This window comes from Megalops cyprinoides, chromosome 11, assembly GCF_013368585.1.
Source record: "Megalops cyprinoides isolate fMegCyp1 chromosome 11, fMegCyp1.pri, whole genome shotgun sequence".
Lineage (NCBI taxonomy): Eukaryota > Metazoa > Chordata > Actinopteri > Elopiformes > Megalopidae > Megalops > Megalops cyprinoides.
The window spans coordinates 33,837,420-33,849,779 of NC_050593.1; the positions used below are offsets into that span (position 1 = coordinate 33,837,420).

The following is a 12,360-nucleotide window of genomic DNA, read 5'->3' on the forward strand; positions in this document are numbered from 1 at the left end:
AAATGACAGACAGCATGCGGCACAGTGACTAAATCTGAATGGGCTCTGGCTCTTCTTATTTGTCTAATATCCAGCCTCTTTCTTTTTCTTTCCCTTGGAGACACCCTGGCTATGGAACACAAGAGAATGCTGGTACAATTACCCTTATCAGGTGAGGATTCGGTCACTTTCATGTATAGTATGAAAGTTCAGATTGGTGTGCAACTGTAATAATCAGCTATGTAGTATTTCTTTACTAATTTCACTTTTGACTGTAGTTTGACTGGGCATTTCCATTTCACTGAGTAGTCTCTCGTGTTCTGAAGTCATTACACGTTCTGAAGATACTGAAGTTATTTCAGTAGAAGGTCACTCTGTAATCACAGTGCACATCACCCATGACAAGTCTGCTAGCACAGCAGTGGCCCAGTTCCCCACTGTTTCTTACTAAAGTAGAATCTCTCCCACGAACACTCGGCAAAGGACCAAAGAATAAGCAGGTCACTTACCATTCAGACTATTATCTCCGCCTCTGAGCTCTTTTTAATGAACTCTCCACTGTCTCTTGGTGCAGTTCTCAACTGTCTTCTTTGATTTGTTCACAGCCTCTGACGGTGGACCTGCATTACTACTATATAGTGGAGCTGTCTTTCTACCTGTCTCTATTGTTTTCTCAATTCACGGACATCAGAAGGAAGGTATGATGTTTTAAGATTACATTGATGAGCTATTGTTCCAAATTAAATCATTTTTCAGATTTCCCCAGGGTCTGGACCAGTCCAGCTCTCAGAAATACATATTGGCGTGCATAGTGTGACAGTATGTTTGTATGAATAGAAATTTCAATCAGGTCTCTTGTTCTCTTTATATCAATCTGCATTAAGCATGACCAGCCAGAGCAGCCCTTCAGGGATTTAAAACCCTAAATGGCTCATTCCATGTAATCCAATCCACTTTCAAAGATCCACTTAGAAAATTAGACATCTTCAGTGTAGGAGACCATGCAATCATCCTAAAATGTTGATGTGCTGCCATTTTTCGAGATGAACACGGAAGAGGCAATATCCCAGGCCTGCCTGCTTTTCAAGAACTGAGTGAATAATATGTTAATATGTTAATTCCTCCATTTCCAGTCATCTCTCTGAACTTCATGGTGAATTATTTTATGCTAAGAGCACCGCCAGGGTTCTCCTATTCTGAGCCAAACTAATTTGTGATCGAGTGAACCGCTGGGGTGATGTGGTGGCCTAGTTGCATGACGTAGACCAAATCCCTTTCACTAGAGCAGCACAAAGCATGGAACGCACAAACACACAAGCACTCACGCGCGTGCGCAGATGCACACGCACACAGATGCACACGCACACAGATGCACACGCACACAGATGTACACACATGCAGGGGGCAGGAAAACAAACACTATCACTCACAGTGCCATTCTTGGTTCTCAGGAGGATTACACTGTACAGAGCAAAGATATTAGCATGTCAAATGTGAAACTGTCAGTTTCTTTGCTGGGCTCTTAAAGATGGTTGGGTTGGCATTAGATCACACACCTCATGAGTTTCTCTGTTTTTATTATTTTGTCGGGTTTTAATTCCATTTGTGACTTCTCTGAAATGCCACATTCAGCTTTTTATGCATATAAAGGTGTGTGTTCTATATACAATCAGTGTTGGTCAGTGAAACCCAACCTAAAACAGGGAATTTGTAGAGGCCTAATGAGTTCAATTACATTTTCATGAAAATACATTTGGGCCAGTTTCAAAATTGTATTCTGAAGATCTTTTTTAATCCATACACTCAATAATAACCTCATTGTGTGTCCTGTAATGAGCTCTGTCTTTAATATCTATCAAAGCATCTAAGGTGGCTCTATGTATGTATTGTTATATGAATATGTACCTAACTGGGAAAAATCATGTTTAAAGTGCCTTTCTTAATCCAAGAACAAAAGCATATTGTTTGGAATTGTCATTTTTTTCCTCTAAAAATGACCATCTCAGTCATAGAGTGTAGCAGACAGGAATAAAAAGGTTATTAGACAGTAGCCATCCCTTTTATTGTTGCATTTTATCTTATGTATTCAGATATTCGGTATTCAGGATTCGTGATTATTTAGATTATGAGTATTCAGATTAAGTTTTTCATGTTACGCTGTGAATGTTACCTGCAGACTGCATGCCTCTGGTGATCTCCGGAGCACCTCTTCTCTTCCTCACCTCTGACTGTCCCTGCTCACCTCATTCCCAGCACTCGCTCGCTGCCTTCCCATGATGCCGCGGTGCACAGGCCTCCCACTCTTCATCTCTTCGTTGACTGTTGGCATGTTGTCTGTGTTTTTTCTTTTCTCCTTTCAGTTTTTTCATGCACAAAACTGCGCATTGAGGAGGTCCTCAGCACCCCCCTGCCAAATCCAGTATGTTCCCTGCACTCTCTCTCCATGCTTTCACTTTGCCTTTCCTACCATTGCTCCTCCTCCTCCTCTCTCGGCTGGCCAATCACTGCTGACCCTCCTCTGTACCACCTCATTCCCACAATGCACTGGGAGAGCACCTTGTTCTTCATGTTGGCTCATGTCTGTATTGGTTGGCAGTGTGGCTAAAGAACCTTTTAACTTTTAACCAGTGGTTAAAGAACCTTTTTACTAGAAGGTTGCATGTTTGAAACTGTGGGTAAGGAACTGTTGCTACACTTTTAATCAAGGAACTTGCAGTAAGCTGAATTGCTTCAGCTGTGCAAATGAGTAGTATATAAGAGGTTTACACTTTGTAACACCCTGGATAAGGACAATATTGTTGCATTAGTGTAGCCCTGGTTAAGGTGGAGTACATTACATTACATTAATTTTGCAGATGCTCTTATACAGAGGGACTTCCAGCACAAAATAACAGAAGTGTATCCATTCAGGCTGAATGAGCAACAGTGTCAGACCAGGCTAATAACACTCCCAGACCAGTGAGTGTGAGCACACCACTACTCATGCCCTACCGAGACTTAATTTGTGCAGCCTGACTAGACAAGGGAAACCAAGTATGCCACCACACATCACTCGCTAGATCACAGAATCCAAAACACATCATGATACTACACATAAAAAACAGCAAGTAATACAAGTAGCAGGTGATAGGGTGTGGGAATTGAGGTGGAAACTCAGGTAACTGTGTAGAGTAAGCAGAGCAACTTTGTACTCTTGATGTCACAGCTGTAGTGCTTGTCCTTAAATTTGAGCAACAAATTTGAATCAGTGTTACTTACTTTCTTACAGAGTTTGACAGCCACTGAAAGGTAACAATGTGAGAAATTTTAAAAACAGCATGAAAGACATAAACCGAAAATAAAAAAAATACTTGCTTAAATCAGTTTCTCAATCTAAAGGACTGTGTGTCATAAAATTTGCATTGAATGCTCCCCTAAGACACAACAAAATCAGTACTGACACCAAAATGTCAAAACTGCAAATTAGACTGAGAAGGATGAAAACTGTAGTTTCAGGCTTCCTGTTAGTGCACTCTATCCTTGGCCTGTGCTTTTTATTCTAATTCTCTGCCCTTGGGCAATCCTCAAACATGTCACCTCGGTTTGAACTCATGTTTTTATTCATGAATTATCACTGTAAGATAATCATAGAATTATAGTACAGACTTTTCTCGGTATGCATCAATTCTGTGATGAGTTTAATATTATGAGGAAGATTTTATGTCATGAATAAAATAACAAAGAGCAAAACATAAAACATCAATTTTGGAGGATTTTTAATCACATTTTTTTGCTTAACTGAGGTTTAAGTGAGGAAAAGATTATTTTCTGAAAAAAGTAATAGCAAAGTCTGCAGGAACTTCCTGCAGGAATGCTGAAACCATTGCAGCTACAGTAGGGGTTTATGGGTAGAGGTTAGCATGATAAGCAGGCAGGGTGATCTGTTAAGGAGTAGTACTTGTAGCTGTGAATAGATTAGTCGTCTGTGCCGGGCAGTCTGTGAACTGTTTGCTATGTAACTGAGTACACTAATCAGAAACTATCAATACCCAGCTGATATCAGTACAAGGACACAAGCTGATAAGCTGTTGTCCCTAGACAACAGAGGAGCCAGTGTGAGTGCGAGTGTGAGTGTGAGTGCGAGTGCGAGTGCGAGTGCGAGTGCGAGTGCGAGTGCGAGTGCGAGTGCGAGCGTGTGTGTGTATGCATTCTATTGTGCGTGTGTGTGCGTATTGGGGGTAACAATTACAGCCAGTGGCTACTTTATGTTAGTGATTTAGATGTAGAAAGAGTAGTTTATTTATTTATTTTTTTAAATCAGTCTTTAGTCTGGAAGCTCTGATACTTCCAAACCTTCTCTGGCCACCTCAGAACTGCTTATTTGCCTGTTAAGGCAACTTAATGCTGAAGACAGTATTTCTCATGGAAAAGCATAGTTAGTTTTAATACAGATTATCAGAGTACAGGATTATGTTTTTTTGTAAGACTGCACAGTCTTACCTAAGATGACTCACATGATGTTCCTTCAGGACTTTTTGATCATGTTCATGCATCACCTCGCGACGATCTCCCTCATCACCTTCTCCTATGTCAACAACATGGCGCGAGTGGGGACTCTGGTCATGTGTCTGCACGACTCCGCCGACATTCTGCTGGAGGTGAGCAGAGACGTGTGATCACTGATTGGTTAATCCTGTCAGAATTCTGGGACCTGGGTTGAAACATCATTTTACTTGTGTTCCTTTAGCTGGAGAGATACATTGTGCACAAAACAAGACATCTTTCCCAATGACATGTTTATACAGATAATAACATAGTGTTATTTTGGCAAAGATGGTAATTGTGGGGGGCGATGGTTCTACCAGAGAGTACAGTAATTTAAATATAGATTCATATTTTTTCATGACCGATTTCCATGTGGAATACACAGACAAAATTAATTGACATATTTTTGTTAATGTGAATCTTTTCAATGACATGAGGCAGGAGAAAAAGAATGGGGAGACTGCGAATTTAGGATTTTTAACAGAATGAAAATTAACTGCAGACAATGAAAGCTTAAACTGCACCTATATCATTGCTTTGTTGATGGTTTATTTAATCTGCCTTTGCAGGCTGCTAAAATGGCCAACTACGCCAAGTGCCAGAGGCTCTGTAACCTCATATTCGTCATGTTTTCACTGGTATTTATAAGTTCCAGGCTCGGCGTTTATCCTGTCTGGTAAGTGCCGTTTTTTTGCAGACCATTTCCACCTAAATCCATAAACCATAAACGCCCATAAAACCGTAGACACTCAGTGTAGGCTTTCACTCGGGGCTATTCCTGAGTCCGCAATGTCTGTTCTGTTTTGTTTTTGTGTGTGGATCTCTGGCGAGCGTGTGTCACTGCAGTGGGGGACAGGGCTGGTGAGAGAGAGGGGAAGTTTAAGCACATGCCTTCTGCCAAGCCACTTCCCCACTAAGGCTACATGCGGAGAGGGCAGCTGCTTATTGTTCACTTAACATGCAGTCAGTTTTTTTATGCTGTGTGTATGATTATGATTATGATTATGGTTCCGTGCGTGATTACTTGAAGGAAGATTCTGAATTATAACATAGCGGATTACATTTTCTTCAAATCATCTTCACTTTGACCCCTACCTAGTGTGATTTATGTTGCTTAGCAGTGGTTACTATGGATACGGAGGCGGCAGGAAGAAGGTCTCCCGTTACATGATTTAATTTAATGTGGTAAAAATGAAGAAAAATGAAATATATATATATATACAAAAAAAACAGTTGCAACAGTTGCAAGTCAAAGCCCACTAACATGTACAGATAGACACTTAACCAGATACTTGCTAAAACCATATATATATGGTAATATGAAAAAGAAATACACTGTAATGTATTGAGAAATATGTTGTTCAGCCTAATAATATATTCCAAATGCAGTAATGCAAATCAGAAATATATTATGAAATTGCAAAATTGGCAGTAATTTACAGTAATTTCAATATCTTTTTTGAGTTAATAATTTCTCTATATGTTCAATCTATCCATTTTGTTTTTATGTATCTGTATATCATATATATATATATATATACACACACAAAAAAATAGATTGAAAATAAATATGCATTTAACAAATAACTACACATACATCTATTTATAACTTATATTTGAAGTCATAATACCAAAAACTCATGGTACGTAGATATCCTGGTAGATTTCGTCACAGTCCCACAACAGTATTGAGACATTTTTTTTTATAACGATATTGCAAAATTTTATATATCATTACATCCCTACTAGTAAATCTAAATTTTGGGAAAGCAGTGACAGTTGGTATGAGAGAGAGTCAGGAAAGTGGAGTGGTCCTGTTAGCAGTGAAACCGGCCTTGAATTCACAGGGGTCATAGGGAGCATAACCATGGCAGAGTGTCTGCCACCTGCAAGCAGTGTGCCACAGAGTCACACCAAACCTGAATCACATCCCTGGCTCTCCTCCCCTCCCCTCTTAATCACTGGAAAAAACATCCCATTGAGCCGTGGCAGGATGTCACAGCATTCCCATTCAGCGGCTCGGACTTTGACTTGTCGACAGACCGCTCTCGGGAGCTGCCAGCTGGGTGAACGGCCGAGTAAAAATAGACGATGAATCAGGCGACGCAGCGCGGTGGAGTCCTTTGTCCTGCCCCGTCTTGCCAAACGCCGGCCTGCCGTGTCGCCGGTGCGGACTGCGGCTCGGAGATGGCGCATGTCTCTCTGCTCGGTTCACAAGTTCCCAAATCTTTTTTTAAAAACATTAAACACAGGTTAGGTGCTTGTCTTGAGTGTAATTCCGAGATTACGTGATAATTGGATAATGCTGTAGTTTGGAGAGCAAGGTTGTGTAAATGAGACAGGCAGGTTTTACAGAGCTGGTATTCTGGCAGCAGGGGCAGGTTGTGTGCGAAAGAGGGAAAGCTTTTTGGAGCGGGGACTGAGCGGATGCAGGGGTTTTTTTCTGCTCCTCGTCCAACGCGCTGCAGTCTGCAGAAATCCCACATCTCGCGTCTGTTTCCTCTCTCGGTGCTCCGCATGGTCCCTGCAGGGAGCGATCAGAGTCCAGCTTCAGAATAAACAGTGAGTCATTAACTTGCTGGGGTGGCAGTGTAGCGTAGTGGTTAAGGAGCAGGACTCGTAACCGAAAGGTTGTTGGTTTAATTCCCCCGCTGGGGCACTGCGGCTGTACCCTTGGGCACGGTACTTCTTCCCCAATTGTCTCCGTAAATATCCAGCTATATATAAATGGATACCGTTGTAAAAACCCTGTAACTGATGTAATAAGAGCATCTGCGAAATGTCAATAATGTAATGTAATATAATGTAAAATATAGTATAATATAATGTCATGATCTCACTGAAGCTGGGGGGCTGTAGTGTCCCTGTGGACGCTGCGAGGGTGGCCAGCTTCATTCGTCTGAATGTGTTTCAGTACAGAAAAACGCCAAATGACAAGGCCTCTGAAAAGAAGAGCACAGAAATGTGTGTGTGCTGGTCATAGACAAAACATTTGCACACCACGCAGGTCTGGTTGTGGCTGCAGTGCCACTAATTGCCTATCTGGTGAATTAAGAGTTGAAACGTTCGTGCTGGTTTTGCGAAGCGCTGTAAGAATTCAGTTCCTCGAATCCCTTTCTTTAATCCCGGTTTCTCTCGTTTCATCTTGCGTTATTTTTTCACAAGTCACCAGCTTGTTCCACACCAGCCAGTGAGGTGCTATTACTGTAAATCTGTTGCCATGGTTCCGGCCTTGGCAGGAAGATTCACGGGGCTCTTTATGCAGTGCACAGAAACTCCCGTTTCTGTCCTCAGACTGGACCTTTAAGCTCGCTCCTGATTAAATTCTCTTCAGGGAGGGCAGCAGCCCTTTGAGAGATCTTGAGCTGTTGTATTTTTTTTCCTAAAGGCCTCATTCTCTCTGTGTTTATTATTACGAATGAAACCACGTTAGTAGCGGTGTACCACATGTGGTCCTGAGCATGTCATCACACCCTAGCATGCCATACATCGAACTCAGAAATGAAAATTCCTACATTACATTATATTACATTATTGTCATTCTTGCCCAGGGTGACTGACAATTTTATCTATTTATACAGCTGGACATTTACTGAAGCAGCTCTGGGTTATGTACTTTACCCAAGAGTGCAGCAGCAGTTCCCCCGTGGGGAATCGAACTGACAACCTTTTGGCTACAAGCTCTGCTGCTTACTACAGCACCACACTGCTGCCCATCCTGTTTTGAGACTGTGCTGGTTAGGTGCTGTAAGCATGTAGCTAATTCAGAGCTCTGGTCAGAGGTACAGTGTAGCAGTGAGGATTACCGAGAGAAAGAGAGGCTGTCCTCTCCTGGGTGTTAATTATTCTAAGCCCTTTACAGAGAGTGAGTCAGTGTGAGTGTCCAGACAGGCCTCTGTGTGGCCTGCTTACATGCCGGATGAGGAGATGGACAGGGTAGTCCTTGAAAACAAGCGTATGTGTGTGTGTGGAGCTGCAGCTCCTAGCCTGCAATCTTTTTTTTTCTTTTTCTTTTATGCTTTTTCTGTAAGCATCATTTCCCCCTTTCAGTCCCTATTCTGAAATTGCCAATTGCGCGTTGGGTTTGTCTCACGTCAACAAGCTGCGCGCTCGGACAAGAGCACTGGGCATAGTGAAAGTGGTCCTCCAGTGCGCTCGCACGCCAACAGCCAGGCATTTTTCACACTGTGGGTAATGAAGGGCAGGGCAGTAAGCGGCCAATGGAGGATTGGCACAGCTTTGCTGATGTCATCCAGGTAACCTGCAGGCACGGGGCGAGCCTTGGGGTGCCTGAGGGTAGTGAGGCGAGGAAACCCCTGCCAGCGTACCCACCCCTGTCTCTGCTGGCAGAAAGCCAGTTTGCTCAGCCACTGTGAGCTCCAAGTCATCGTCAACTGCTGACGCAGTGTTGATGGAATGCGCCTTGTAGGCCCCAAAGTGAGCACCTCAGCCACTGAGCCACTCGGCAGCTCAGTCCTCTTGTGCTCCAGCTCCATGCTGGGTAACAGGACACAGTGCCTCTCTATCTCAGCCTCCTCTCTTTTCCAGACATCCCACCCTGTCGCCATGGCACCCTCTTAGCTCCCATGGCACTCAGTCTAACCTTCGTGGCAGACTTTCCCTAACTGTGAATTGTGAATTTAAGCCAGTATTTCTTTTTTTCCTCTCTGTATGTGTGCGCGTGTGTGTGTGTGTGTGTGTGTGTGTGTGTGTGTGTTTGTGCGTGTGTGCGTGCGTGCGTGTGCTTGGGCTTGGTGAAAGGGGGAGGTGGGGCGGGGCAGGGTGGAGGTTACACAAAAATCCAGTGCAAAGGAAATTCCAGTCTGCTATCCAACTGCTAACACATGGCTACTATAAAGATGAAGGCACAGGCTTTTGCGTGGCTGTTTTTCTGTTGGGAATGATTTAATTGCTTCTGATTTTATGACGACGTACAAATCTCTTGAAAGAAACCTTTATATCTATGTTAACAGCAATAAACCAGACATATGAAAGAATAATGTAAACAAACAGCATTCAATTCGGAGTAAGACTCAGTTAACTGAATAATAAGGCCAACACATCAGAAGTTAGGGTATGTTTAAATTTACACTGGTATTTTCTGTTACTTTTATCTTGTCCATTTGAGGCAAACTTCCCTGTGCTCCAGTAATCTGTCAATGATCTCAGCTAGTAAATTTGATTTATAGAAATTTGAGTTTTAGATCCCGTTTCTGCTTTTCACTATTATTTGAACTGTTGAGTTCGACACTTGTGGTTAACACACTCATTAACAATTCCCGTGCTCAGTTCAGCACTGGAAGAGTGAGAAGAAAAACCTTTTGAGGTTAATCGGTCCTGTAATTGTTTTGTAGGCCCGCTGGCTGGGCCGCCGTTTTCATCTACAGGAATGAGATCTGTGTGATGGCAGTGTGAGTTTCAGACTTCTTTCCTCTTCTTTCGCCCGCCTGCAGGATACTGAACACGACCCTGTTTGAGAGCTGGGAGATCGTGGGGCCGTTCCCCTCCTGGTGGGTCTTCAACTTCCTGCTCCTGCTGCTGCAGGTGCTGCACTCCTTCTGGTGTTACCTCATCGTGAGAATCGCCTGCAGAGCCGTTTCCCGGGGGAAGGTGAGAGCCGCCCCTCACGGCTGCAACCGGGGCCGCTGTCCTCAGGCGGCGCCCTGCGGAACCTCAGCATCGGCAAACCCGTTCAGCCCTACATCAGCCCTCACGATTATTTACTGCCTGATGGAAGCACCACCAGGGAATCATCATCGATCGCTCGGCATGAAAGCATGTTATGGAAAAGATGTCTATAGCATGTGTAGCATTCTGTACGTAAGAGTATTGACCTATGAAAATGGCTCAAAGGGCCTTTTTTTCCCCCTGTAATTTACATAAATCACATGGCTCCAGCAGCAGCGTGTTTCCTACATGAGATTGCAACATGTAGTACATACTCTGACAAGCAGGTGGTCAGCGCACATCAATCACTGCACCCTGTCCAGCTCCCCAGCAAATGGAAGTGGAGTGCCTTTCTGTGACGTTGGCCGTGGTTGAGAGTGCTCTTGTTCTCGCTAGCCTTCTCTCATTGAGTGTCTTTCTTTTGTCTGTTGTGCCGGCGTGGAAGGCGGGGAAATGGAACCCTTTGCATGTAAGTAGGACAGAGGGTCCTGCGTGAGGTGGAGGGCAAGCCGTGTGCAAGGCGCACAGGTGTGCCCACAGTTACGCATCTGCAGCCTGTACCCGTTACATGCAGACGTGAGGGAGGCATGACCAAGCCACCCCTCAGACATTTCATGCCTCAAGTGCATTGACATAGCCCACATAGTTCTGTACAGTAATCCTGTAAAGTAATATAGTTTTTGTCTTGTGAATGGGTAATACTCATATAATACGTATCATGCTGTCGTTTTTCCCTAAGCATATGTCCTGTAGATAGTTAATGTCAGATTTATCACTCGGCCATTTGTTCTTGTTCTTGGAAGAGGATAGGAGAGAGAGTGTGATGTTCATGCGCCTCTTTTTTTTTTTTGGGGCCTCCTTCTAACACCTCAGCGCAGCTTGCATGGGTGACACTCGTAAAAGTCATTGCCATCATTTTGTCTGTTTAAATGCAGGTAGCCTAGTTAGCCTCTAATTCACTGACATCCCAACTTCACATGCCGTCTTCGACTGCTCGTTTCTGAATTTTCGCGCAGGTGTCAAAGGACGACCGAAGCGACATCGAGACCAGCTCCGACGAGGACGAGGTCCCGCCCCCGAGCCAGAAGCCACACAGCAGCGCCACCAACGGGACAAACGGCGCTAACGGATACCTGGCGGGGCCGCCTTGTCCAGACGAGCACTGACCCCTCTGTCCGCGTGACATTTCAAGCACTGGAAGGACACTGCTGACACCATGAGTAGATACCTGTATGTGAGAGAGGAACAACATCGCCCGTTTGATACTGGAAGTTCTTCACTGAGTTTGTGAATGCAGTTCTCTTTTCCGTTTAGCTTTCTCTTCGTATATATTCACATCAGACGAATTCAGTGGAATATCAGTGCATTGTGGTACACAGCCAATCCTGTTTTCTTCTTTCTTTTTTTAAAATGAATGAAGGCTTTTCACTTCTGTTGTGTAAGCATGCTATGTATATGTAGTTTGACATTATGGGAGTGGTATTTTCTTACGTTTGTGTCTTTGGACATTATTTATTGTTAATATAGGATTGAGAACTTTGGACAAAAGGGATTTTTTAATTTTTTTTTTTTTAATCGTTTGACTTTCAGCATTGAAATTGCTAGGTCATGATTCGGCTGCTATTCCTGTTCACTGCTCAGTTGCCTCTGAAGCGTTTAGGCCTTTCCACAAAAACACTTGTTTTGTTGATAGGTAAACCTTAGTATGTGCTCGGTAAACACACTGTTTTCACCTGTACGCTGGTAATGAGATGACCACTAGCAGTATTACATCCACGTGTTATTCTGAAAGTGTTTGAAACAATGGCTGTTAATTTTGAAATGATTGCGATTTTTTTAAAAAGTGTTCTTCTACCACTCATTCCACATTTTGTTACAGTGCCACAGTACACTTGAAAGACAGAGACGGCCAAACACATTTTGTGATTATATTAAAACCCTTGAAGATATTAAACACTGCAAGTACAAAATCACCTTTATGAATGCGGTTAATAAGATTCATATTCTCAGCCCTGCAATAAGCAATTTAATTATCTTATTAACAATCATCTGTAAGTACTTAATGAGAGCACCAGGAATATTGATTTTAATTTTTTTTTCAAAACTAATTTTTCATAATTACCAGTGATCCAAGATTTGCATTGCATCCTTTGTTGTAGTAATTTCAGATAGCATGCAATTTATAACATG

General features: G+C 43.1%; 1 protein-coding gene across 3 annotated transcripts in view; it reads left to right on the plus strand.

Annotated features, from left to right (window-relative positions):
- The window catches only part of LOC118785588 (ceramide synthase 6-like), a 28,938-nt gene extending 17,393 nt beyond the window's left edge, over positions 1–11,545 (plus strand). Inside the window, exons 5-11 of one of the 3 annotated variants that reach the window (XM_036540379.1) lie at positions 101–151; positions 585–677; positions 4,488–4,616; positions 5,073–5,179; positions 9,957–10,113; positions 10,616–10,639; positions 11,187–11,545. In XM_036540379.1, coding sequence (XP_036396272.1) covers positions 101–151; positions 585–677; positions 4,488–4,616; positions 5,073–5,179; positions 9,957–10,113; positions 10,616–10,639; positions 11,187–11,336 — 711 coding nt within the window. In that variant the 3' untranslated portion in view covers positions 11,337–11,545. Of the gene's footprint in view, positions 1–100; positions 152–584; positions 678–4,487; positions 4,617–5,072; positions 5,180–9,956; positions 10,640–11,186 lie in introns of all 3 variants that reach the window. The other 2 variants (XR_005005298.1, XM_036540381.1) reach the window with 2 other exon arrangements.
- The last annotated feature ends 815 nt before the right edge of the window (positions 11,546–12,360 follow it).